We start from the raw sequence: 27,604 nt of genomic DNA, 5'->3' as shown, positions 1-27,604 counted from the left end.
AATGTTCATATGTGTATATATGCAGCTTATGTGTGTGTGGACACAGTTAACTTCCATCTTAGGACCTCCAGTGAGCTTTTGAAAAGTCACTTTTTAAACATTCCTTTTTCTCATTTACCAAACCTCTAATATTACTTAAAACCATAAATTTACATGATTTTATAATTTTATTCACTACCAAGGTATGATGGCATTTTAGGACATTCTAGCTTGATTGTCTTATGTTCCCCACCAGATTACAAATTGCTTGACATCGATGGTCTCTTCCCTTCATCTTTTACCCACCCTCTCAATGTGATTGGTGTCACTGAAAGGAGTTCATATGAATTCACTGAAATTTGATTGTGTACATTTAGCTACAGCAAGATTAACATCCAAGCTCATAGGTATAATCAGTGTAGACTGAGTGTGGATATCAATATTCACAGAGATCTTAAATGTTTGTATTTTAGTGATTTGCTCTTTTGTCCTCAACCACACAACTGTATCTTCTTCACATAATTGCCGTCACTTTGTTTTCCAGAAGTAATACTCTTGAGACCGTGGGTTTTGAAATCTAAAATTGAATGGCTTGGGTTAATGATTCATTTTACTACAGAGAGTGGTACCCGGACTTGCAATTTCATAAAAAGAGTTTGGTGATGGTTATGATCGTTGGTGAATAAAACAATACTATTTGAAATAGTAATTTAATACTAGCTCCTAATACTGAATTTTTATTTGCAGTTTCAGCCACGAGGGTATGAATGTCGGGATGCTGTGAATGGGTGTGATATTACTGAATATTGTACTGGAGACTCCGGCCAGGTATGACAAGCTGAGTTTTTGAACGATACATTTTACTTGCAAGTATCTTACACATTGGAAAGCTTTCAGTTTGGACTACGTGTGAATATGATTTAGTTTCTTTGTTTTTTGTTTTGTTTTACTTTGTTTTCTAGTAATTACTAGATCTCCACCATGCCTTGATTTTTAGGAACGTATGTAGAGTTTCTTGGGCCTAAATCTCTTTTTTCTTCCAAATTTCCCCTTCATGATTAGTTCTCTTTATGTGGTTTCTATCCAATGAATTAATCTTTCTTTTTGTCCCAACATCTAAAATAGTATGTTCACATTCATGAAGAATTAATGTACTGTTTCCAAACATCTTTAAACCACAAAGCCCTTTCTTGTAAGAAAAAAATGGGTTGGGGGGCGCCTGGGTGGCTCAATCGGTTAAGTGTCTGACTTTGGCTCTGATCATGATCTTGTGGTTTGTGAGTTCCAGCCCCATGTTGGGCTCTGTGCTAACAGCTCAGAGCCTGGAGCCTGCTTCAGATTCTGTGTCTCCTCCTCTCTCTGCCCCTCCCATGCTCATGCTCTGTCTCTGTCTCTCAATGATAAATAAACGTTGAAAAAAAATTAAAAAAAAAAGAAAAGAAAAAATGGGTGGGATGCCCTCTGTAGAAGGCACAGAACGAGTAGCACTGCTCTGATTGAAGGGGGATCACGAGCAGGGGCCCCCCTCTCTCAGTTCTGTCTCTCTCCCACTTACATTGTCTGGCACCATGGCCCATATGCTTTTGTGTGGACTTCTTCACGTTAAAAATTATTATACCATTATAATTGACGTTGCCTACCAGCATTCCTTCTGTATACAATTTTTATGTTTTAAAAGTTTATATTATGTTACTTTAAGGCTTTATTTTTCATTCCAACGAACATTTGTCGAGCACCTGCTGTGTATGTCAAGCACTTCTGTAAACGTCGGGATGTAGTAGGGAACCAGACAGACAAGTCCTTGTACTCACGGGACTTACGTTTTGCTGGGTGGAGAGATAAGTGAACAGAAACATCTATGGTGGGAAGTGCTCAGTGTAAAATAAGATGATATAAGATGTGGGGTGGGTAGCGTTAGGTGGGGTGGTCAGGTGCATCTTCCTGGAGGAGTTGGCATTTAAGTAGAAACACAAATAAGATGGAGCTAGTCAGAAAACAGCGAGTAAGGAAGCTTATCTTCCTCAAGAAATGGAATGAAGGCAGGGATTACTGGAGAGTAGTGGGAAAAAAATCGAGAGGAAGTCAGCCATCAGGGCAGTAAGGGAGTAATAAGAATTTTGGGTTTCATTCTACATTTACCTTTGCTCTGACATGACTTCAAAAACATTTTCCTGTGCTATTACACAGTTTTTATAAATATCCTTTTTACCATTACATGAAAGTCTGTCATGTGGATTTATCATTTGACTTGTGACTTGTTATCTAGTGGTGGATATTTGGGCTGTTGGCAGTTTTTCGTTATTATAATTAATATGACGGTGAACATCTTCATGCATCTTTAAGAGTGTTTCTTGTTCCTAAGGGTTTGCTCCTTAGGATAAATTGCCCAGGCGTGGAGTTATCTATTGCCAGGTACTGTGTTTTCCAAGAGGCTCCCAATAAGTAGAGTACAGTTGGAGGTCAAAATACCCTTTTTTCTATTGCACTGAGAGCTAAATGAGCCTCTTTCTAGGTCCCATATTCAGGCTGTAGCAACAGGTTGTTGACAGAGGTGGGTCTGGAGCGACTTCTCCCTGCAAAGGTGGGTCCTTGCCTTGTATGTCTCTGTGGAACAGTGGGGAGAGTATACTTTGTGTGAGGAGGCAAAAGAAGAAGGCAGAACTGAGCCAAACTGCCCGGTAGTTCTTCCTCGCTTTGTCAATCAGTCAGGCAGTCTACTTGCCTGGAGCAGGTGGGGCAGTGCGGGGAGGGAAGCAAGTATTGGAACAGAGTAGCTAGAATTACACTGAGTTCCCTTGGAGGGGAGAGGGGTAAAGAGGAGAAGGAGGCAAAGGTTTTTAACTAGCCTTTTTGAAGATTCTCAATGTATATTATCTGAGAGTCCATTCAGAGGGACCCTTTTAAGGATGTGATACAGTGAAATATCTTCAAGCTATTTTGTATTGACTTTGTGCTTCTCTGTTTCTTCTCTTTAGATATGTAAATAGGTTTCCTTGCAATTTTCCTATGATATAGTGAAAGAGCGTAAGAACTGTGGGTTCTGTGTTTCGTGCCAAGTTTTATGTTTGGTGACAATCCCGATACACTGTTTCACTGGGTTGTATTTTTAGTTTTGTAGAATACTACTATTTTTATACCCATCATATATGGTTTTGGTTCTGTGTGTTCAGCTCTTTTCAAAGTACAGCTTTTTTCATTTCAGGCTTTAATTCCTGAATTGCCATAGAATTTACTGGAAGTAAGGCTTTTTTAATGAGGGCTCTATGTTCTACTTAATATTCTGTAGCCTAAATTTTTAAAACATTCTTTTTGCCTCATGTGTATAAGGTGAAAATTATACTATTATACTATACTATTCAATTAATATCTCAGTGGCATATTGGAATAGCATGTTCTTTTAGCAATCATTTCCTTATATGACCAGAATGTGCCTGAAATAGATAATTGGGATAGAGGAAGCTAAGATCCGTCAGAACTCTGCTTTCTAACAGGCAGTGAACTTTGAATTTAATTGGTACTAATTATGATTAGGAAAATGGGATCTCTGAGAATCTCTGCATCTCTGAGAATCAATGTCATTGGCAACATCATGACTTTGTCTTGTATCTCAAATTTTGCTTACTTTTGATGTTAGCATTTGCTTATCCGTTTGGGCTGGTTTTTAAATTCACGGTTTATCACAGAATAAACAATACTTGTGCAACTGAGAGAAATCCTTGGCAAACAATACCGGATGATATAATAAAGGTATTTTTGAAAGATGTGGGAAATGTTTCTTGTTAGCACTATGAAACATGGCATCTAAATGGGTGGCATAACACGATTTAAAATAAGCACATTTAAATGCTATTGCACTGCTGAAGCCTGCCTCGTGTGAACCTTCCTGCACAGCATGAAACTGGGGGCTAGAATGGCATTTAGAGATGGAATCCAGAGCTCTGCTCACAGCAGAACAAAGTATACAGATGAATGGTTCTTTTGTTTTAAGTGTCTCCAGAGAAGTAAGACATTCTGTAATTTCCCACGTTAAACATTTCAGTAATAAGCAACTCACTTTTATTAGCCTAAACTGAAAATAAATTGATTAGAAATCTTGTATGTAGCTGTGACAGTTTATAATAAGGGCTTTTTTTCTTTTAATTGGTAAGAATTCTACACATTTCTTTTTAATTGCGACCTCACAAAAGTCAAATGTGATAAAGTAATTTTAGACCCTGGTATACCTATTTGAGTAGCCACGTTTCTTTTGCATTTTTGTTCAGTGTGATTGTATTTGGCTCAGAGTAAGTGAATAATTAATGTTAGTTGATTAATAAGATAATGATTGTGTTTTGAGTGGATTTGGATGGATGAAAGAGGCCACTTTTTGTGGCCAGATCTCTGTTTTTGTGCCACGGGCCCAGTATGCTAGGTTTTAGCGCTGATAATTATGTCCTTTGAATAGTCACCATCAGATTGATCATAAAGCTGTGGTGAATGAAAGCTTATGTGAAAGCCAGTTTTTCTTTAGAAAGGGGAAAAACCAAAGCATTTTATCTCAGTGTTCCTCAGTAAGCTAGTGCTTCTTGGCAATTGTAAATTCTAAATTGGTTCTATTGCCTTTCTGTACTGAACTTGATAAACAGCTTGATATGTGGAGAACAGAGTAACTTAATTGTATCTGCGTAAGTCATTCATTTATTTATTCCATTAGCCAATACTAATTGAGCACCTACTCAATAATAATCGAGCCTGGCTTCGTTCTAGGTGCTTGGGAGGCAGCAGGGAACCAAACATAAAATCCCCGCCTGCCTGGAGCTCACACTGGGAGGGGGACAATAGACAAACGAGTAACATATATGAGCATAAGGTGATAAATCCTAAGGAGAAGGAAAAACCAGGAAATGGGGAACGGAGAACGCCAACATGGGAGGGGTCATAGTTTTTGAGAGCAAACCACGCAGAAGTCTGGGGGGAAGTGTGAAGGAAGAGCAGGGCGGAGGCCGTGGGGGGGATGCGTGCCTGGCAGATTTGCAGTCACATCAGTCACGGCAGAGTAGGGTGGGAACAGGGCAGCCAGTCGGAGGCTGTGTCGCACTTCAGGTGAGGGATGATGGCGGATTGGGCCGAGTGTTAGCAGTGGAGGTGGAGAGAAGTGGTCAGATCGTGATTATAGTTTGAAGGTAGAGGTAGGGAGATTTGTGGACAGACTGGAAGGAGGGTGTGAGAGAAAGAGAGAAACAGAAGACGACTTCAAGGTTTGGAGCCTGACCCGTTGGAAGAGTGGAACTGACATTTACTAACAAGGTGAAGACTGGGGGAGGACCCAGTGCCTGTTGTGTTTCTTATTCCCTTGTTTTACCTGTATGCATATTGCTTTTTTTCTTTTCACAATTGCTTTAAACACGGTACAAGAGCCTTTGGCTTGAACTGTCTTCAGGTCTCTCAAATGTGGCAAATAAAATGCATAGATAGTAAAACTTTTAAATTATTCAGGGTAACTTTTTGGGAAAGTGAAGTGTACTTTTTAAACAATGGTTTGATAAATAGACCCGGGGAAAGAAAGAACCATCCCGCCACGATTGTTCTAGTGACAGGCCTGTAGTTTGAGAGGTTGGAGATGTTCGGGGATGCAACACTGACATTGAGTTGAAAGAGTATTTCTTCTTTCTCAGTGATGTGGCCTATGGGTGAGCATCAGGGGTGTCGAATGCAGATCTGACATTTCACAGGGCTGAGAAAGGTCTTGTGAATTAGTTCCCCAATGTGTCCACTCCTACATATCAAGGTGATTCATTCCCTTGGTTGTCTGTTTTAATTCCTTCTACTTTTAACTGTAGGCAAGTGAATGTAATGGTATAAAATACCCATTGCATGGATTAATTTAATTGTTATTTTTACCAATAATACCAAGAATTTTACCGAGAATAATTACCAAGAATAATTTTACCAAGAATTGGTTTGGATAACCTACTTAACGTTACTCATGTTTTTCTAAACATTCCCGATTATATATTCACCGTGGTTGGTTTTTGTTTTGCATTTTTGTATGTTGTACACAGAATCTGAAGGTACTTATGTTGAACATTAACTAAACACATTATATTTTTCAGTGCCCACCAAATCTTCATAAGCAAGACGGATATGCATGCAATCAGAATCAGGTATGCTGGGCGATAAACTTTAAATGTAATTTTAAAAGGATTAGTTTGTGAGTTCTTTTTTTCTTTTTGATAAATGTAACTTTGAAGGGAAATTGCAACTCAAAGAACAATAAATTATTGCAGTGGTCTTCTAATTCAGCATTGCTTCATAGCATATCAAATACTAAATATAGTATTATATTTAACCCTGGTGACAAATTGTCTGATTGAGGGCAAGGGAAAAAAATGTAACAACTAAGGAATTACGAATTTAATTTATTGAGTTGTGACCCTCTTTCAATAACGCCAGCTTATTATGGGAAAGTCTGACTGTTATAGTGTGCTGTAATCTGTTATAATTAGGATTTTTTTCTTTCCTGAAAGCCATGTTGTAATGTAACATTCACACCCAAAAGAAGCGAAAGGTCATTCTGGAATCACCCAAGAAGCGTACCAACTTTTGTTTTCCATAAAATGTAAAATTGTAGATGATTAAGTTTTGACTTCAAGAGCTGTACCCTGAGGTCTGTTCTGGGTTTTAGAATTTAACTGTCTGTTGTACTTCCCTTAAGATGTTTGTGATTTTTATTTTCACTGAAAATATTGGGGTATCGAGTGAAAAAAAATCAACTTACCTAAAACAACAAAAGGAGATCTTGCAGTACAAATCTGGGGGAAACGGAACCGGCTGTGTGGGCCTCCTAATGTGTGTCGCTGTCCTCAGGGCCGCTGCTACAACGGGGAGTGCAAGACCCGAGACAACCAATGTCAGCACATCTGGGGGACAAGTAAGTCATGTTTTCCTGCTTGGTGGCTGCACACAGGTTTCTCTCCATACTATCCTGCACTGCCAGTCTTGCTGAAAGACATGTACAGCTTGGTGTTTTCTTTTGTTTTGTTTTATTTTATTTTATTTTATTTTTAAATGATTATTTATTGAGAGAGAGAGAGAGCATGAGCAGATGAGGGACAGAGAGAGAGAGAGCTAGAGAGACAATTCCAAGCAGATTCCATGCTATCCGTACAGAGCTGGATGCAGGACTTGATCTCAGAAACCATGAGATCATGACCTGAGCCAAAATCAAGAGTAGGATGTTTAACCAACTGAGCCTCCTAAATGCTCCCGGAGTGACGTTTTCAAAAAAACTCTAGGAAAGAATGAGAGTAAAGAGGACTGTGAGCGTGATCACAAAACCACAGAAAACAACTGTTCAAGCTGAGGACTTGTTATCAGAACCAAGTCGTGTCACTCAGTGATCTGGCTTTCAGAGAAGGGATGTCACATCCACTTGCAAAGATTGGGTTCAGTGGGATGGCCACATTCATTGTCGAGACACTTGCGTGATTCACCGTGTACCTTGGGTTTAACTTTTACCCCTCAAGTTAGCCTTCTGTTCTTTTACCCCAGAAAAGTACCAGACTTTTAAAAATTCTGTAATTCTATTATCTCACTTGGAAGGGAAGAAATGCAGGTCCTTCCTGAGGGGCAGACACATAGAGATTGAGAACATAGTCATGACTCTCAGTACATTCCCTAAGTGTTAATGCACCCCTTCTCTTCCTGACATTTACAGTGCCTTTGCAGCGAACTTCAACTTCAGCCTTTGGGGACCAGACCACAACAGAGAGAAAAGGGTCTGTCTTGTGGTGGAGGCTGGGTCACCCCCAAAGGAAAGAAAGCACATGAAGGGACAATAGAGCCCCTGCAGGAGTGATTTCAGTGTTAAATATCATTTAACTGAAAGGTTTACTTTCAGTGCTTCAGTTTTGACAGAGGAAAGATGATAGAGGCATATTTGTCTTTTAAAAGGTTTATAAATCAAAACCCAAGTGTCGATACAAAATCTTAACTGCCTAAGACTTTATAATATATTTTAATATTAATATAAAACAGACCTAAGGTTCTTTTTTTTTTAAATTTTTTTAATGTTTATTTATTTTTGAGAAAGAGAGAGACATAGTGTGAGTGGGGGAGGGGCAGAGAGCAAGGGAGACACAGGATCCAAAGCAGGCTCTAGGCTCTGAGCTGTCAGCACAGAGCCCAATGCAGGGCTCAAACCCACAACCCGTGAGATCATGACCTGAGCCGAAATCAGACGCTTAACCAGCTGAGCCAGCCAGGCACCCCAGGCCTAAGATTCTTTATTAGTTTTCTGTATGCCACTTTCCCTAATTCCTGCTGATGGCCATTTCTACCTCCCTCCCTGAAACCCACCAAACAAGAATTTGGGAATCAGTTTGTTTTTCAAGTTAAAAACAGGGATGTGTTAGCACTGTCTTGTAGTAGCTTGCAAGAGCCAAGTGTTAAATTTTCAGGAATTTCAGAAGCCTGTTGCCGTCACATTGACGGTTGAAAATTAGCCATGTGTTAATTAGACCATGGAAATTTGCACAGTGGTATTTACACCGTGGAAATTGGCATGGAAATTGGCAAATGCTATGAGTCAGGATTTTTTTTTTTCTTTTTGTGGACAACCAGTTGTTAAGCATTTACCTGCACACTGCTGGTTGTGAATAACAAAGATGACTAACACAAATTCTCTTCTCTTGCTCATCTCCAAAAGAGGCTTCAGGGTCTGACAAGTTCTGTTACGAAAAGCTGAACACAGAAGGCACAGAGAAGGGAAACTGTGGGAAGGATGGAGACCGATGGATCCAGTGCAGCAAACAGTGAGTGGTCAGCTTCAGGGGCGCAATGAGTGACTTGGAAGGCCTGGCTCAAATGTGACGTGGGCACAAAATAAGTGTTACTGATTTTTAATAAACAGTCAACTATTGAAAATGTTAAGAGTATGTGCTTTAAGAACACATTAGTCTATCTAGAAGCAAATGGCTATGGACTAAGCAGTTGCCGTGGCACAGACTCACAACATTTCTGTAAAACATTTCTCCCATGTTGTCTTTCACCTGATGCTTGTCTGAAAAGACACTTTGCCAAGTGTTAAGACATAATATTGGGTCTTAATTTGCTACTTTTGCTGGAAGGTATGGCCTATGAATGTACTAGTATACACAAAGTTCTACAAGCGCAATATGTGGGTTGTCTATATTTCGGGGACAACTCAAAGTGAAGTGGTACATATTTTGGATCATTCCGTGAGTGCAATACCGTTTGATTTAATTAAGCATCTAACGTCTATATCAGATTTTCCCCCACTTCTAAAAAGCCTCTAGTTAGTGCATATTGAAGGCATCTTTACTCAGGAAATGACATATTTTTAGAGGACACTGGTAATAGTTTTCCCTGGATTAGTTTAGGAAAGTGAAAATTGTGATTGTATGGTTTATTAAAGTTAACTCAGTGACATGATCTATGGGACCATTAAGTTATGGGCCAAATTTCCTTCATTATCCTTCCGTATCCATAAGGATTCTCCCAGTTCTGAAGCAAAGCAAGGAGTTTTTTTTTTCTAGTTAATGACCTCTCTGTTGTACTTTATGAAACTTTGCTATTCCATGTACTCTTTGATGGTGGATGAGGCCTTAGGAGGCAACAAATCTTTGACCAAAATTTCTTTAAAATTAAACCAAAATAATAGAACGTAACTTCTCAACTAATGTCTCACAGGTGAGGCACAGACATTCCAAAATATTGCTTCTCTTTCAAAGGTGACAGACAGTAGGAGGGAGTGGGGCCCAAAGTAGTAAAAATGTATGTGGTTGGACACCTGGATTTCATTAGCTTAATGTCCTGGACAAACCTGTCATTTCTCTGTGTCTGTGTCACTTCAAAAAGTTTGGGAGGCATTGGATTGGATCATTGTAAAAGATAGCTTTTGAATATCTAGTAATAGAACATCCAACCCCCAAGGGGGTAAAGAAAATTAATGCGTGGTTTCTGAAATGTTTAAAAATCGGGATATATAACATGTAAGCAGAAAAGTGAATAACGCACAAATATTTAGTTTGCCAAATGATTATTACATGAATCTCCATGTCACTCCTACCTGGATCAAGGAATAGAACTTGCAGCATTGCAGAAAACGTATCCTTCCCTGCAAGGTGCCCTTGTCTCTCTCCCGGAGGTACTGCCATCCTTTTATGGCAATTACTTTCTTGGCTTTTACAGTTTGGCTGCCTAAGTTTTCATCCCTAAACAATATATTTTGCCTAAGGTTTTGGTATAAAAGGAATCATACTTCATGCATTATTTTCTATTTTGCCTCTTAAGGTCAGCATTTTAAGCATCTTCCGCGGTATGTGTCACTGTTCATACGTATTGTTCATTTGTTTTATTTTCATTCGTATTCATATTCCCATAACCATGATGTATTTCTCCGCTCGGTGCTATTTTAGGTTGTTTCCATGTTTTGGCTGTTAGGAACCATACTGCTGTGGGTATTCTTATATGTGTAACTTAGCGCACGCTTGTACATGTGTTTCTAAGGCCGATACCCAAAAGAAAAATGGCTAGGTCGGTGGGTATGTGTCTTTTCAGTGCCACCCAGATGATGTCACAGCTTTTCTAAAATGGCTGTACTAGTAAACCCAGCCGTCAGTAGTATGCACATGAGACTTTTGTGGAATCACATACTGACCAACACTTGGTATTAAAAGACGTTTTACTTTTATCCTTTCCGGTGGCATAAACTGCCATTTTATTTTGGTTTGAATTTGCATTTCCCTGATTGCAAATGGAATTTAGTACCTTTTTGTAGTACATTTGTAGTACATTTATCGGACATGGATTTCCTTTGTTTTGATGTGTCATTTCAATTCCCTGCCCTTTTTTAGGGGAGAGTTCATTGTTTACTTAACAAATAAGCTGGAGGTAGCTGCTCTCATGGGGGCGGGGGGCACAGGCGGGGTGTGTGTGTGTGTGTGTGTGTGTGTGTGTCATTTAACAGTGTCTCTAAGGACCCAGATGATTTTGACCCCGTAGCATGTTGGAGTGTCTGTCCTTCTGCTTGTGAACTCACGATGGCAAGGTTGGATACAAAGGCTGCACATTCAAAGACAGGCAGTGTGAGAGTAGGAACAAAAGGTCTTCTCCCTGTTGGGCTCTGACCTCTTATCCAGAAAGCAACATTCTCCCCAGCAACTTCCTATCTGGCTCCTCTTCCAGTCACCACACCCAGGGGCCACTTTTAGCCCTATTAGGGCAGGACAGAGGGACAGCTAGGAAAGTGGCCGTAGGGGATGGGGGTGCCAGACTAGCTCAGACACCGGTCATGATCCATCTCTTGAGGTTGGGCATGTCGCTACCCAAACAAAACTGTGATCCTGTGAGCAAGGAAGGCGTGGGTCATAGCCAACCAACAGTATTTGAACACGTCTTTATTTAGAAGGAAAGAAAATATTTTCAATTTTTGAATAGATGTGGACTGAATAGTTTTGATTATTTGGAGCTTGATTCATCCTATCCTGTTCTGTTTTTGTTTTTATTTGACATGCTCAGTGATGTGTTCTGTGGATTTTTACTCTGTACCAATCTTACTCGGGCTCCGCGCATTGGTCAACTTCAGGGTGAGATCATCCCAACTTCCTTCTACCATCAAGGCCGAGTGATTGACTGCAGGTAATATATTAAATGTTTGAAAATCTAATGAATCACGAGAATTACAAATTCAGACAAATCAAATGAATTTTTTCTGTTTCTCACAAGAGGACTGTTGACTTTAATTTTATGATCACCTTTCATGTTTAGAGTTAAAAACAAAGTTGTATATTGATTTGCAAATTACATTTGCTCAAAAATAGGACCACTTATTAGCAGTAGGGTCTTCTTTGTAATTATAACTGTTGAGTAGACGTACAGTGTCCATTTTGACCTATGGTTAAAGCTTTGAGCATTGTAATAGCTCAGGATTTGAACACTATGTGTGTTTTATTTTTTATCATAAAAAATAGACTTTATACTTCACGCAGCATATTTCTGCTTTAGAAGATGGTTTAATACTCATCATATAGAGCATATTTTTTAGGATGTTATTTATAGTTGTAGGCATACATTTGATATCCAATTATCTGCGAGTATAGGGCACAGGAAGTATGAGGCTTATTTTTTAAATCACATACACATGGTACTGTTGTGGCCCCAAACACGTCTGGGATTCCCCTACAGAACTGCTTTTAGTGTCTGCAGACTTCTATCCGTAGTGTCCTTAGAGTAGCTAACCTTCATCTTCTGTGAGTGAATGTAAGATTTGGAAACATCCAAAAAAAAAAAAAAACAAAAAACAACTTTTGAAGAAGATTTAGTAAAGTGGTTGGGTGAGCAAATTGAAAACTGTTCTCTTGCTCGAATGATTGCTGGTTTTTGTTTCCTTTAAACTGCTCTGGAAACAATTCTAACCAGGTCCTAGACAAGAAGATCCTTCCTGGAATAAATTTGTAATCTAATTACTTAGACGCACATTCTTTGAAATGCTATTAGTCTTTATAGCATTGATGATTCTTCAAATTCAGGTTTTTCCTGACTTTGACATTTTGGAAATAAATATCAGTAGAGAGGAATTGGTTTCTTTTCTCAACCATAAATAATCCTGTTCTCTAAAGTAATCATAACAATTTTCAAAATATTCTCATTTGCTACTTTGGCTCAGCATCTGCCCTTTGGTATCACGGCACACCTGAAAGCCTTGGAGCGGCTGATGTAAAAGCCGGCTTCTTTTGTTCTTAGGCAACTCACCCTTAGTCTTCATGCTGGTCTTGACAACAAGTGAAGATTTAGGATATACTTTGTGCCGATGACATTTTTTCCCCAATGACATGCAGTGCAATAATGGCAATGAAATGTATTTCCTGTCCTCCTGTTCTTTTATTGAAGGGAGGTGGGAAAGGGGGAAAGGCAGGGAGAGGTGGAGAAATGCCAGGAGCCATCTATGTCCACCGACAGCCTCTTTAATTTCATGAAGAGCAAGCCTCTTTCATGTTGGCTTTCTGTTTCTAACTATGGTGCTAATGGTTGCATGAATATCTTTCTCCTTTTAGTGGTGCTCATGTGATTTTAGATGATGATACAGATGTGGGCTATGTAGAAGATGGAACGCCATGTGGTCCATCCATGATGTGTTTAGATCGGAAGTGCCTACTGATTCAGGCCCTAAATATGAGTAGCTGCCCACTTGATTCCAAGGGTAAAGTCTGTTCAGGCCATGGGGTAAGTAGGCATCAGTGTTCCAGTTCAAACCTTTATTCTCTGGCATCCTCAAAGTTCACAGTCGTCAGACTTGCATTTCAGCCGTTCTCCTTTTGCGTCTGCTGCCAGTGTCTATGCACTATGATAATTTCCAGACTATCCTCACCTGCTAAGGATAATACCCATAGGTACCGATATGGTTTTATTTGTGTTGTTTGTTTTATCACTGGCTATTTGTATGTCCCACATTGTCTATACCTTGCCAGCTAAAGAGGTGGAAGAAATTGGTAGGGTTCCTAAAAGAACTGTAGACCCCACGTGAACTACTTTGTGCCATTCAGGATAACTTTAGTCCTCTCAGTGTTCCCTTTCGGCTACTCAGCATGTGTACTGAGTATCTGTGTGTACAAGATCACATAGACTAGATGTTGAATCACTGATATAATTCATATGTTTAGAATTGTATAGTTCTGCTCCACCCATTGCCAGCTGAAGAGAAAATGCTTTCTCCACTCACACCTGTGTTTGTAATTCTGTGAACAAGGTGGGCAGACACTGCCTGGCAAACTGAGACTTAATATCTCGACACAGATTTTAATAATTATTTAAATTAGCTTAGTAAAAGAAAGACGTTTCAAAATTTATACAGACTTTAGAAATGGGAAAAAAATAGACATGAAGAAATTGAGAGTGATAACATAAAAGGAAAATACTGGAAGGAAGGCAAAAATAATCAAAATATAGCTAGCTAGCAGAGGACGTGGAATACAACAAGGTAGAGAGGCCTTAGAAGGAAATGCCTAATGACTATTCAGGGTTTTGGGTTTGGTTGAATCCTAGGCTCACCAGTATAGCTTAGTGATTTAGAGCATGGTTTTGGAGGCTAGAAAGAACCATGGGTTTGAGTCCTGATGTGCCCCTTGGTCTCCTGGTGACTTTGGGTAAGGCACTTACCTTCTCTTAGCCACCAGAGTGATGGGTAGTATGAGGATTAAATGAGATGCTATACATAAAGCACTTGGCACAGGTACCTAGCACATAGTGAATGTTCAATAATCACTGTTAAAAGCACTGGACAGGCATTTCAGTTATTTCAGTTACCTCTCTGAAAACATCATAAAACTTAATGTCTAGAAAGGCCCTTCTTAATTCTGTACTTTTCCTCTCACTTTTTCATCCTGTTAAATAAAAGGTCAGATTCAACCTTGTTAATCACAATCATGCTATTATAACACTTCAGATTAAAAAGCTACTTATACCAATAGGCTGATATTCAGTTTATCATCTCTAATGATCTGTCTCTGAATGTATTTCACAGGCAGATAAGAATTTAAACACCTCTATCTCTAGTTTGCATGGTTGTTTATTTCATCTAAATTACAAGTCCATTCCAGCATGCTGCTTGGTCCCCAGGACAAGCAAAAGGAGACAACAATCATTCTAGGAGGGTCTTCAGCCTGGCTGACTGAGAGAAGGGTGATACCAAGGGCAGGCAGGGGAGGTGGGTGTTGTGCTCATTTGGACGTGGTGAGGTAAAACAATGCATTGGTGATTTATTTCATCAGGTGTTTAATCTCTGGCCCTGCCACTGGAGCCCTGTATCTATAAATTTCTTGAATTAAGCATATGTTTCTGAAGTATGTTCCTAGAAACAACTACTTCTGAAAAAACGACATTGTCAGACATTTGTGTAAATAATATCAATATAAACAATTAACATTTAATTTAAAATTTTCTTCCATTTTGAGGCACCTGGCTGGTTCAATTGGTAGAATATGTGACTCTTGATCTCAGGGTTGTGAGTTTGAGCCCCACGTTGGGTGTAGAGATAACTTAAAAGTAAAATCTTAAAAAACATTTTTTCTTCTTTTAATGGGTATTTGTCTATAATTAACAAGAAAACACCACTCAGCAATTTTGTATATATGTTGTCTCCCCTTTTCAACCATGGGAGACTTAAAAAATTCAAAGTGGTTTTTAAAAGCTCCCGCCCTGCCCCACGTCTCTTTTACATTTATCACCATTAGTCAAAAAAGCAGAATGAGGGGCACTTGGGTGGTTCAGTTGGTTAAGTGTCCGACTTCAGCTCAGGTCACGATCTCTCGGTCCGTGAGTTCGAGCCCCGCGTCGAGTTCTGGGCTGACAGCTCAGAGCCTGGAGCCCGCTTCCGATTCTGTGTCTCCCTCTCTCTCTGCCCCTCCCCTGCTCACGGTCTGTCTCTCCCTCTCAAAAATAAATAAACATTAAAAAAAATGTTTAAGAAAGCACCATGAAAATGTCCCATTTCTGTTTTTTGTTCCTCACAGGTGTGTAGTAATGAAGCCACCTGCATCTGCGATTTCACCTGGGCAGGGACAGACTGCAGTATCCGGGATCCAGTTAGGAACCTTCACCCCCCCAAGGATGAAGGACCCAAGGGTTTGTGCGATTTCAGTTTCAATTCATTACATACTGAATTTGTTGGCACTCTTCCAACGGTGCCAATATAACAAGTGAAACGATTTGAAAGGAGACACTCCAGAGTATCTCTTTCGCCATTCAAACATATAATTCACGTTACTGAAGCATTAAGGATTCTAGAGTGATGTAGTGAAGTGTTTGAATTTCCCCTAGTTTAGAACTGAGATTAGAAAGAGGTAAATATACCAATTTCCTTCCTTGCAGTTTCCTTTCTTTCCTATAAACCTCCTTCCTTTTCCATAAGCACATATGTTAATCATTGTACAGTTTGTCTCCACTATGCCAGTTTTCTAATAGGTAAAATCTTTTTGGCTAACATGGGACTCTAGTCATTCCTCAGAATTAGAATCCTCCAGAGGGAAATTGCTGTCTTCTATGCTCTGCTTAAACACATTTTTGATTGGGAAGAAGTGGAAAATCTTCACAGAACTATATATATTTTTTAAGTTTATGTATTTATTTTGAGGGAGAAAGAGCATGTGTGAGTTGGGCAGGGGCAGAGAGAGAGAGAGAGAGAGAAAGAAAGAGAGAGAGAATCCCAAGCAGGCTCTGTGCTGTCAGCACAGAGCCTGATGCAGGGCTCGATCTCACAAACTGTGAGTTCATGACCTGAGCCAAAATCAAAAGTCAGACGCTTAACCAACTGAGCCACCTGGGTTCCCCCAAAATCCTCACCGAACTTTAATTCTTCAAAGAGAATATGAAAGATCTGGACTTTGTTTTAGTCAGTTATCAGAAAGAGAGAAATTAGAATTTTAAAATTAGAAGGAGTCTCAATGGCCATCTAGAACCACCCTCATCTTGCAGATGAGAACACCCAGGCCTTGAAGACAGGTGACATTTTATAGTTATCCAGGCAGCCAGAGACAGAGCTGGGACCAAGACCCAAGTGCCCGATCTCAGGCCCAGTCTTTTCTGTTACGTTGTGTTATAACATGCTCTTTATCATCATAAACTTGATAATCACTTTCTCATTATTCCTCCCCCATTCCCAAGCCCTCATATGATTTCAAAGATCTAAAATAAGTCATCAATTGCAGTAGGCTTATTACAGCATCTATAGCATTGTACCTGAGAAACCAGAATTTCTAGAGCAGAGGATGTGTCCCAGTGACATCATACATCACGTTCTTTTTCATGGTGCCACTAATGATATTTTATAAATAACTATCATGATTTTTTCCTGCAGGTAGGAAAAGTACCTGTAGAAATAGTGTCATTTTGATTTGCTTAGTTTTGCATGGGAGCTCATTTAAACTCTCTGAACTTCAGCATCGGGAAAATATTGGGAAAGTATGACTTTGAAAAGTATATGAAGCGCCATGCTCCTCAGTTCCTGAAGAGATTTAGCTCATCTGGGTGCATGTGTAATGTTCAGTAATAGTGGGTGTGTTAAAAAGTCTCCATGCATTTACTTAATATGCCTATGATATTGAAATTCTGTAAGAAGAACCATAGTCACACCCTCACAGTCTATTTCTGTTCTCCTACTTCTATTTGTAAAAAGGAACCAGTTCCACTTTTACATTTAGTCTTAAAACTGGAACAAAAAATTCTTGGATCCACCTTCAGAAGTTAGATTTAGAGCAGATTTCAAACTCTGACAAGAGAAGCAGACGTTCATTCTTTCCAAATTTTCTCTCCATGGCACGTCTGTGATTCTCTTAAAGATCTAGATGCTGTTTCTTCAAGTGATATATAAAGAAGAGATGAACAGAGCTAAATTGGCTTAGCCTCTGTCCTTTTTCAGTACGTGGGGGTAGAGGGTTAGCAGTTGTCCGATTCTATTTCCCATTCCTTCACCCACCTATGCCTAGAAAGCTTAGTTGGGAGGGTATGAAGCAAACAGCTGCATTCTGGAAAAGAGGAGATTCACAGCCGCCTTCTGTTTTGTTTTCCTTTTCCCCATGGTGCTCTTCTATATTATCTTTTAAAAATAACTTTTATGACCATTCAAGTAATACTTGTTTATGGTAGAGAATTTTGGAAATAAGGAAAAGATTAAAAAGAAAATAAAAATCACCCTTAATGCCACAACTCAGAGGTAATCAGTATACACATTCTGGTGTATTTCTTTTCTGTCGCATGTTTTCTTTTTTCATTATTAGTGAAGACAATGGAGTCACTAAAGTAAAGGCACCCCCTGGTTCTAAAATTGCTAAAATCCTCGTGACTCTGGTAATCTTTATTAAATAGAAAAAAGCCATTAATTACTATCTATGAAGAGCAGTTATTATTGTAAATTATTAGATTTCTAGAAAAGTCAAGCAGTTTTAGCATGACTAAATAATAGCTTTATCTATGATGGTTATTAATATCTTTTCAGCCTCTGTAAAAAACCTGTTAATACATTAGTAAAATGAGAAAGAAACAAAATCACAATTTTAACACCTTGTTATCGGTTTTATGATTTTGTTTTTGATATTCTGGTTAAAAGAAAATGATAAGAGAGAAACTAGGTACTTCTAATTGTATCCAGATAGCAAATATTTATTGGCCATCTACTATTTAAAAGGCAGCACATCCTTGGCATATTGTAGGCACTCAATACATATTACATCCTTTCCCTTTGGGATCATGTGAAGGAAACAAAATGGTGCATGCTAGTGCTGATTTTCAGTTTGCCAGTAACCATTTGTATTGCGTTGTCAAAGAGTAGCAGGTCATGAACTCAAGACACTGAAACAATCTGTACTTTCTTGACTGTGGGTGCCAAGGTTGCTTGTGAGGTGCCAAGGTTTTTCTGTAACTGATTGCCATATATTCTTTTTCATGATCTAATTAGTTTGGTTGGCACTGGCCTTATGGATCACAGTGTTTGGGTGCTTCTCGGCTGCTTGCCATATACAGTGGGCAAGACCCAAGTGATCTGACCTGTCATATCCACGGATGAAGGCTTTTCTGTATAGATACAGTGACAGGGTATTAAAACATATTTAGTTTTATTTAATTTTAGTGTGTTTTCTTGTTATGGAGGAAAAAATTCAAAAACAAAGCTGAGAATATTGCCTTTTGTATTATTAACATGGGCATAAAAGATAAATTGTATACAACTGCAGGCCTCTGAATCAAAACATAATTAGTAAAAAAAAAAAAAAAAAAGGAGAACTCTGTGACTTTGTTTCAGCTGATGAGGGTGTCAGAAATGAGCCAATGTGTTTTGGGTATTTCTCTTATTTTAACAGAAAGTTTCTGGAAGAATAAAAACTCAACCTCTCCATCTGAGTAGGGGCACCCCCCCCCACACACACACACATAAAAATATTGCCATTCAATCAAAAAGAATGAAATCTTGCCATTTACAACTACGTGGATGGAACTAGAGGGTATTATGCTGAACAAAATTAGCCGGTCAGAGCAAGACAAATATCATATGACTTCATTCATATGTGGAATTTAAGATACAAAAGAGATGAACATAAGGGAAGGGAAGCAAAAATAATATAAAAACAAGGAGGGGGACAAAACATAAGAGACTCTTAAATATAGAGAACAAACAGGGTTGCCGGAGGGGTTGTGGGAGGCGGGAAGGGCTAAATGGGAAGGTGCATTAGGGAGAACACTTATTAGGATGAGCACTGGGTGTTATACGTAAGGGATGAATCACTGTAATCTACTCCTGAAATCATTATAGCACTATATGCTAAGTAAGTGGACTGTAAATTAAATTTAATTAATTAATTAATTAATTAAAAAGCTAAAAAGAAACATCGCCATTGAAGTAGGCTCTGCACTTGTTGACCCACAGTTTATTTGCTCCGATGTCTCAAACCAAAATTATTAAAAGATAGGAAATAGCATTTCAAAGCAGAAACCATGTGAGCAAAGATTTTTTTAAAAAAGATTTTCCATTACATATTACTTCACTCATGTTTTCTACACTGTCATTTATTTCCCATATTTTTACATATGAAGATTCTTCTGGTCCCTCATCTCCCAACATGTGTCCACCGAATTCGCTGAAAGAAGTTATTTTACTTTACCCTAATGGGGTAGAATAAGTTTGCGCCTTTTAAAAGGCCTGGAACTCCCACAGGCTATAGGACAGTCAGTAGAAGTACTGATTATTTTTGTCAATTTGTGGGCATTTTTTCATGGTGCTTATTATGCAACGTAATGGGACTTTTCTCACTGGATGGTTTGCAGTAGCATTACAGGAGGAAAGAGAAGAAACTGATACATATCACATTTTCATCGATAAGGAAGGGCAGAGACGCTGCTAAGAAGCTTTGGTTAGACCCTTTCATTATGTCCACAGTCATCAAATCAGAGATAGAAGGGCCTTAGTGGCCATTCAGTCCAGAACCATTGTTTTACAAATGGGTCTAACTTAATTCCCAAGGGTAACAGAGCCAAGAGTAAAACATAGATCACCTGGTCTTGAGCCTAATACTTTTTCTGTTATTGCACACTGACTGCCTCACTGAAAGCTGAGTATTAAGTTACTCTGCGGGTTCTCACAGCATAGTAATAAGTAGAAAGGGTGAGGCAATAAGCAGGTAATGATTAAGCATATTAGCTCATCCATTGCTTCTCAAGGGAGTATTATATTATTAGCATTTAGTATCTTGAAAGCAATAATTTCTAAGTCTTAATACCTTAAAGAGCATTATTAATGTTTACATTTACCTTTTGTGTATATCTGTTGCTTCCTTTGTGAATGCACCCATCTTTGATTTTGTAGTTCAGATGAGTAGATATGAGGTATTATGGTAGTATATGATTACGCTCTTGCAGAATTATGTATCACCTATGTATTTGTCTCATCAGTAATGGCCTCATCAATAACTTAAGGGTTTACCAGGTTTTAAAAGTTTTCAGTAACTGAGTTTATTTTGTTTGGGTTCAGAAAAACTCCATGGTATTTCCATTGACAGTGTCTGAAATAATATTCTTATATGAAGTTAATTTGTTTTTCATCTTTTTAGACATTTGTCCCAGTGTATCTGAAAATGAACTTAACTTTTTAAAAATTTCATGGGAAAGAGTAAGGAGATCTGATTGTGTGTCTGACAATGAAATACGGAGCTAGAAAATATATGTGTGTCATGCCAATATTGTATTCTAACATATAAAGAATATATTTAGTATTTATTTCTAATCCTAAATGTTAGCAAAATCATAAATCCCTGCAGAAAGAACTTTGGTTTATAGAGTACAAATGATGGCTTTGATGCCTCCTGCCTTTGAAGTATTCGGGATGCAGGATTATAGCGCCTTTCGCTCATTAGAATCACATGGATGAAATAATGCACCTTTTTGTTTCAGAAACTCTCTAAAAGTAAGAAAAAACCCCCAACTACTCAGTTTCAAAAGCGCAATTTCACACTATCTGAAGCATGACTTGTCTGTGGAAGAATTCTACATATAAAGTAAGAATGTCTTAAGAAAAGGAGAAAATTTACAGTTTGTATCTTAATATTACATACTTATCAAAAATTCTGCCTGTTAGCACATGTGAGCCTAGGTAGCAGGGAAGCAACACTAAAAACAATGATAATAAACCAACAAACATCAGAATTTAATAAAACAAAAATGAGGACATATTGCCAGAAAATAATTTCCACAAACAAGTTATAATACAAAGGTAAGTACGTTAAAGAATTAGGAAACAAAGTCGCATCCCTAATAGGGGGATTGCGTTATTAGCTAGAGTCTTTGCAAGTTTCATCTCCAGGTTTGGTGTAATGCAAAGAAAGTGAGGTATGTCATCATGTACCCAGCATAGTTCCTGGGACAAAAAACACATCTAGTAGGTAATGAATGAACAAATAAATGCGTGAATGAATGAACAATTACAGTTACATCGTAAATAAATTAGTATAGAGGTAAAAAGGAGAGCATAGACCCCCAAAAGTCCAAGGGAGTTTTTTTTTTCAATAAGAAGGTAAATCCTTTGTAGCTCTGGGGAGCAGCTGAAACCTGTTTTCAAATTTGTCCCCTATAAAAATCTACCCACTTGTGAGCCAGGCAATTAATTCATGTCAATTTAAAAGCAGGTTGAGTCACTGCGCGCTGGAAGAAATAACCCTGTTAAGTATCGTGATCAAGAGTCAAGTGTATTTTACATACCTTTGCAGTACACCAGAATTAAAGGTAGCGGGCAAACGAGGAGGGGGAAGACTTTGGAAAAAGCTTTTTCCCCCACTTATTTTGTCTTGTTTTGGTGCTAGCAGTGGTTATCAGTTAAGAGTTGGGAGATAATTGTTCTTGCTCAGCAGAGATTATAGACTGTATCTGTTTCTCTGGAATGCATATTTGAAGTGTCTGTAGGGATGCCTTGCTCCTCTGGTTGGTTTCTAACACCCACATGATGGATTGCCTAATTCTCTTTATGCTACAGAAAGGAATTATATCTGTAGCAAATAAAAAGGCCTTTTTAAATTGTTATTCATCATTCATGCAGTTATAATTTTTAAAAATTAACACACATTCATTTACTATCACATTTTACAGGTGTGTGTGTGTGTGTGTGTGTGTTTCCTGCAATTTAGCATATGTAGCTTATATAAACATTGAAGAGTTAATAGGAGTTTCAGGTACTTTGGCTCTGAGGGCCAATGCCTAAATCTTAAGCAAAAAAACCACCAAAACCCCCCCCCAAAAAAACAAATTATAATATGTCCTTGTTAATTTAGTATTCTGAAGGCAATTATTTTCTAAGATCTTAAAAAATGAGTATTTATATTTATAGTACCTTTCATTCCAGTATTTGCCTCCACAGTTTAGAAATCTGAGATATGGTTTGGTTATTTTGAATTCTAATGTACTGTCATATCTGGAAAACATCACCACCACCTTATATGTTGGTCTTTTTTCCATTCCCCTCAAGGCCCTCAGTAGACTTTCTGTTTTCTGTTGTGTTTCCGTTTTTGTTTTTTTGTTTTTTTGTTTTTTTTGCTTTTTATTAACAACTCAGGTTGTGCCTAGCTAAGGATAAAAACTAGAATCTCTCACTCTTATTGTTTGCCCTGAGATTAAGTGGATGTACCCCTACTCACCAGCGTTGGCGATCAAGGTTCTCTCTCTTCTTTGGGAGAGTAGTTGGACCCAAAAGGTCAATGAACACAATACTAAGCCTTAAAAAACTGTGAGTTCAAATCATGGCTCTTTGTTTTCCTTCACCGTCTCACGGCACACAATCTGTGCCATGCAGCCTTGTCAAAGTTAATCTCTCTTTTCATTAGTAAAGTGATTTGAAACCAGCACTTTTGATCGCATGAAGATAGGAGATAAAGTGTGTGTATGTCCACACGCTTGCACGCGCGCACACACACAGACACAGTCAATCTTAAATAATCTGCCTTCCTGCCCCAGCACTAAACTTCTTGCGTGTGTGGAGAGCAGCCTGGGCACCTCTGGGCAGTGCAGACCCTTTTTGCAACATCTGAAAGCTCAAAGCTCAGCACGGAAGTGGTGATGTGCAGGGGTGGAGTGTCTCCAGTCAGTAATCTACCATTGGGTCATCTGAAGCAATCAGTGCTTCCCAGCGACCCTGACTTTCTCCGAGTGCATAGTTTATGCCCTGCAAACTGTAAACAACAACAACAACAACAACAACAACAACAACAACAACAACTAAACACCCAAAGACTGTGCCAGAAACCCAAACATTGCGGAGTTATGTGCAATACACTTTTCCAGGTGAAAATGTACTTAATTTTAAAGATAGTCTTTTAAATTTGTAGGATTTTCATAAAATTGAATGTAAGTTCTAAAGTTTGAAAAGATGCAGCTTCTTAGGTGCATTTTACAGTTTGAGAAGTTTGTGAAGTATGCTAACGGTCTGTTACTTTGGAATTAAAATCCAGACTTGCTGTTATGCTGTTTAAATGACATTTTCATTCCAACTCATTCCTTGTAGGAACTGTAACTCAAATTAGATTATTTATATGTTTAACAGTATTTATAAGAGAGGATTTTTTAAGTAGGGTTTGTAGAGTTTGAAGTTAAATTAGCCTCAACATTATTCTCCAGTATTTTCAATGTGTATGTAGACCTTCATTTTAAATTTTAAAGCAGAGATGTCAGTATTTAACTGACTTTCAAAGCATTTCCTGAATAGATTATGTTGTGTGTTAGCGCAATCAGTGTGTGATTCGTTTCCTTTGTTAAAACCATCTCCGTTTTCCCTCCACACAGTGCACATGACCACAAGCAGGCTAATAGGTGCTGTGGCAGGCACCATTCTGGCCCTGGGGGTGATTTTTGGAGGCACAGGGTGGGGAATAGAGTAAGCATCTTTGTGAGTCTCGGAGTGTTTCTGTTTGGTTCCCGGTGTGTGAACTGACTGCTGGTACCTAATCCCCACCGCGTGTTGTCTCGTTGACGTGTTCCCCTTGCAAGTGCACCTTGTGGTGTTATTTGGATGTGTCTGTGTCGTGTGGTTTCCTCGTGCAGTGAAGAACCTTCTCCTGTCTGGAACAATGTGGGGCATAAAATAATATTGGGGTGCTTATGATGTCTTCACAATTGAGACGATGGTCCAAAAGCTTCCATTGTTCTTCTACTTATAAAAGTAATTTTAAGATACAGACCTTTTATTGTCATTATTTTTTATTGACAAAAAATGCTCTTATGTGAGTGTTTTATTAGTATTCTTGAAATGAATGCAATCTTCACCGAATAAATCCACGTTTACAGCTGGGAATTATTAATAGTTGTAGCTTCTTTTGAAGATAATTTGAGTGATAGTCACTAATATTCCCTCCATGTATTTAAAGTGATATGGGAAGCTTTGGCTTAACTTTTTAAAGAAGATACTTAGTATATTGCCTTCATTTTTAAAATATAAAATAGATTGATAATTCAAATTAGATGCTTCCATAACTGTGTGGGACCAAAGAGTGTGAAGAAGAAAAAGATATTTATCCAAACCGGCAAAACCTTAAGGAGAGTAGTTGCAGATTATCTGGTGGCTTTGTCTTAAAAATAGCCAGTGCACAAATAAATTGTGTGTCCCTGGCCCGTGTTGATCTTTCACAGAAATACAGGTCTTCTGGTACCTCTATTAAGGTTGCTGTGTACTTGATCCAAGCCTCAGAATAGCTGTCAGTTCTCCATGGGATATTATTTTCATGAAGTTGCTGATTTGTAGACTAAAAGGTTTTCGTGATCCCCCCCCCCTCCCCAATTACAGGAAGAACATTTACAAATGACAGAAATACCCTTTCCCATGCTGTCTTTGTGTTCACGGGGATGGGTGACACTTCACAGTGGCCCCGGATGAATTACTGGTATCTTAAGGAACCACCAGATAGCCTGTACTCAACCTGTCCAAACCATGGGCACGTTGATCGTGTAACACGCATTCTTCCTTAGTCCCAGTGATTGTGGCCCACAGATGCCCTTCCATACCAGTACTGGGAGACCCAGACACCGAAATAGTACAAGGAAAGCAGGCCTGTAGTTCCCACTCTGTGTGGAAGATTACCCGAACCTTCTCTCCCCTGGTTTGAAGGACTTTGACTAGATTTACACCTGCCAACTCACCTCCCATGGGTACAGACTGTGAACTAGTTAACCCAGGGCAGCTAGAAAGACTGGAAAAGATATTTTGTTTCTCTTTACCTATTAGAATATAAAGTTTTAGAGCAGAGGTAACATTTAGAGAAAACAAAAACTTTGCCTTGTAAAATTTCACCTTAGATCTGCTGACTGGATTACCTATAGAAGTAACATTCCTTTTCCAGGGGAAATTCTATACATACATATATGTGAAATTCCTCCTTGAAGAAAGGTAGTTTTTGAAAAAATCATCCCAAGTGTGGTTTTAGATTATTTATTGACCATAATTGTGATGTGCTGCAAAGTACCAACTAAGGGATGAATTTTAATAACTTTCCCTTTGAGTCTTAGAGCTAGGCAACTCCCAAGGCATTTGTTGTAAAGCATAGTCCTTGTGACCAGTGTCTGTTTTCATCATCCCTTCCAGTCTTGTTGGTTTGTGGCTATTTCTGGTTGTGACAGGTAAGTCTGTGAAAGTGTATTATTTTTTCTAAAAATAGATTTGTTATTTATCATTCTTGGCTTATGCACTATTTTTTGTTTATTAGTTTACTGATTGTTTTCCTTCAAATTCTAAATTTTGTCATAATTGCTAAATCATACAGTTTTTTAAAAAAATTCATGATAGTACAGTATACATTGTTTTAACACCTCCTGGCTTAGCTAATAGTGTAATGTTCATTTAGTCACTAAGGATTCCGTGAATAGAAGGTTTGGAAGGTTTTTGTTTGTTTGGGTTTTTGGTAGCGGGGGGCAGGGGGTAATTTCTACACCTTAGTTTATAATTGTAAATCAGGACTCATTTGTCATGAATTATCTATTGATTCTAATCCCAACCTGTCTTCTGAGCTAGTAAAGTACAAATCATGTCTAAAGCCTAAGGTACATGGAAATATAAATATTTTCTAAATGTTTATTTCAAAATATGTTTCCTTGTTAAAATGTGGGGAGGAAATGCATATAAGTGGACTGTTGCATTAGAGCAGGGGTTAGCAAACTTTCTGTAAAGGGCCAGAAGGTAAATAGTTTTGACTTTGCAGGCCACAGGATGTTTGTCACAGCCTTGTGACTCTGCTGTCTTAGCACGAAAGAAACTGTAAACCACATGAAAATGAATTAGCGTGGCTGTATTCCAACAAAATTTTTTTCAAACCAGTAAGTGGAGCCAGATTTGGCCAGTGGGTTATATAGTTTGCTGACCCTTGATTTATAGCATAAGCTTTCGAGTCAGACACATCTGTGTTCAAATCTTGCCTCTGTCACTACATTCGAAGCCCCTGTTTCTTCATCTAATAAACAGGGATAGTCATAATTCTTACCTCGTATGGTTTTTGTGAGGATCCAGTGAGATGTTTTGTCACATGGTTAGACCCTCACCTGGTACACAGTAAGTGCTCAGTATAGAGTAACTAACCTGCTTTGATTGCTGTCATATTACTCTTTATTCTTATTTGTGCATTTCGGAAGGCCACTGAGATTTGGGTTCTGTAGAACCTCAGTGGTTAGTCCTGAGAATGAGTCACGAGCCCATGCGCCCGAAGAGACCGCATCCCTGAGACCCCCCGCTGCAGCTGTCTCCCACCTTTCCACTCACCCTCACAAACCCTGAGTGGTCTCTGAGTAAAAACATACAACACACACGATTTTAGTGCTGCTAAAAGTGGCATCTGTTTGTGTGCACAGTTGAGGGCACTGATGTGAGCAGAAAAGAGAATTTTTTTTTTATGCAGAAATGAACATATACACAAAGTCAAGGATTTCAGGGGAAATAGCAAAATTGGCCTTATGACTTCTGAAACGGGATATTCAGTTACGATCGGAAGTATTTTGTTGTTGGGGGCACTCTACCTGTTAGCATCCGGAAGGATGTGAGGTGCAGAATAATTCCTGTGCTAGTTAACGTTGCTTACATTTGAAAATCGTGAGCTAAGGCGTTTCCCCCCGTAAGTGGAAAGGATGTGCTGTCATATGCGTTAAGTCTTTCTTACTCAGTTGATGGAAACCCCACTTTGTATTTTCTTTCTTGCTGTCCTTTCTACTCCCTTTTTAAACTCTATCTCCAGGCCTCGAATTTCAAATGGGAACTTGAAAGATAGTCTCAGTTGAGCCGGCAGAATCTTTTTTCCATTTCTACAGAATTACCCGGATGAGTTTTACGCTTCCTCCCTATCTTGCCTTTGGAATCGCAAGTTGTTGTTTAAACACTGTATAGATCCTTACAGTGAAGAAATGCCTCTCTGAGCACAAGGCTTTCAAGTCAGATCTTTATTAGTAACCTCCTTCTGACATTTTATTTTTTAATGTTTATTTATTTTTGAAAGAGAGACAAAGTCAGAGACTTTGGGGGAGGGGAAGAGAGGGAGGAAGACAGAATCTGAAGCACGCTCCAGGCTCTGAGCTGTCAGCACAGAGTCCCACACGGGGCTCGAACTCAGGAACGGCGACGTAGTGAACT

General features: G+C 38.8%; 1 protein-coding gene across 7 annotated transcripts in view; it reads left to right on the top strand.

The window, feature by feature from the left end:
- ADAM23 (ADAM metallopeptidase domain 23) overlaps positions 1 to 27,604 on the top strand; it is a 202,991-nt gene that overhangs the window by 136,951 nt on the left and 38,436 nt on the right. For 5 of the 7 annotated variants that reach the window (XM_053905584.1, XM_019446240.2, XM_053905593.1 and 2 more), the window contains exons 18-24: positions 727 to 807; positions 6,072 to 6,122; positions 6,826 to 6,889; positions 8,666 to 8,771; positions 11,500 to 11,619; positions 13,035 to 13,203; positions 15,489 to 15,600. In XM_053905584.1, coding sequence (XP_053761559.1) covers positions 727 to 807; positions 6,072 to 6,122; positions 6,826 to 6,889; positions 8,666 to 8,771; positions 11,500 to 11,619; positions 13,035 to 13,203; positions 15,489 to 15,600 — 703 coding nt within the window. Of the gene's footprint in view, positions 1 to 726; positions 808 to 6,071; positions 6,123 to 6,825; positions 6,890 to 8,665; positions 8,772 to 11,499; positions 11,620 to 13,034; positions 13,204 to 15,488; positions 15,601 to 20,910; positions 21,190 to 23,784; positions 25,300 to 27,604 lie in introns of those variants that run through there. The other 2 variants (XM_053905597.1, XM_019446245.2) reach the window with 2 other exon arrangements.

This window comes from Panthera pardus, unplaced genomic scaffold (genome assembly GCF_024362965.1).
Source record: "Panthera pardus isolate Hobbes unplaced genomic scaffold, ASM2436296v1 HiC_scaffold_10, whole genome shotgun sequence".
NCBI classification, from domain to species: domain Eukaryota; kingdom Metazoa; phylum Chordata; class Mammalia; order Carnivora; family Felidae; genus Panthera; species Panthera pardus.
Note: the sequence above shows the minus strand (reverse complement) of the source record. Positions and strands in the feature narration are given on the sequence as shown.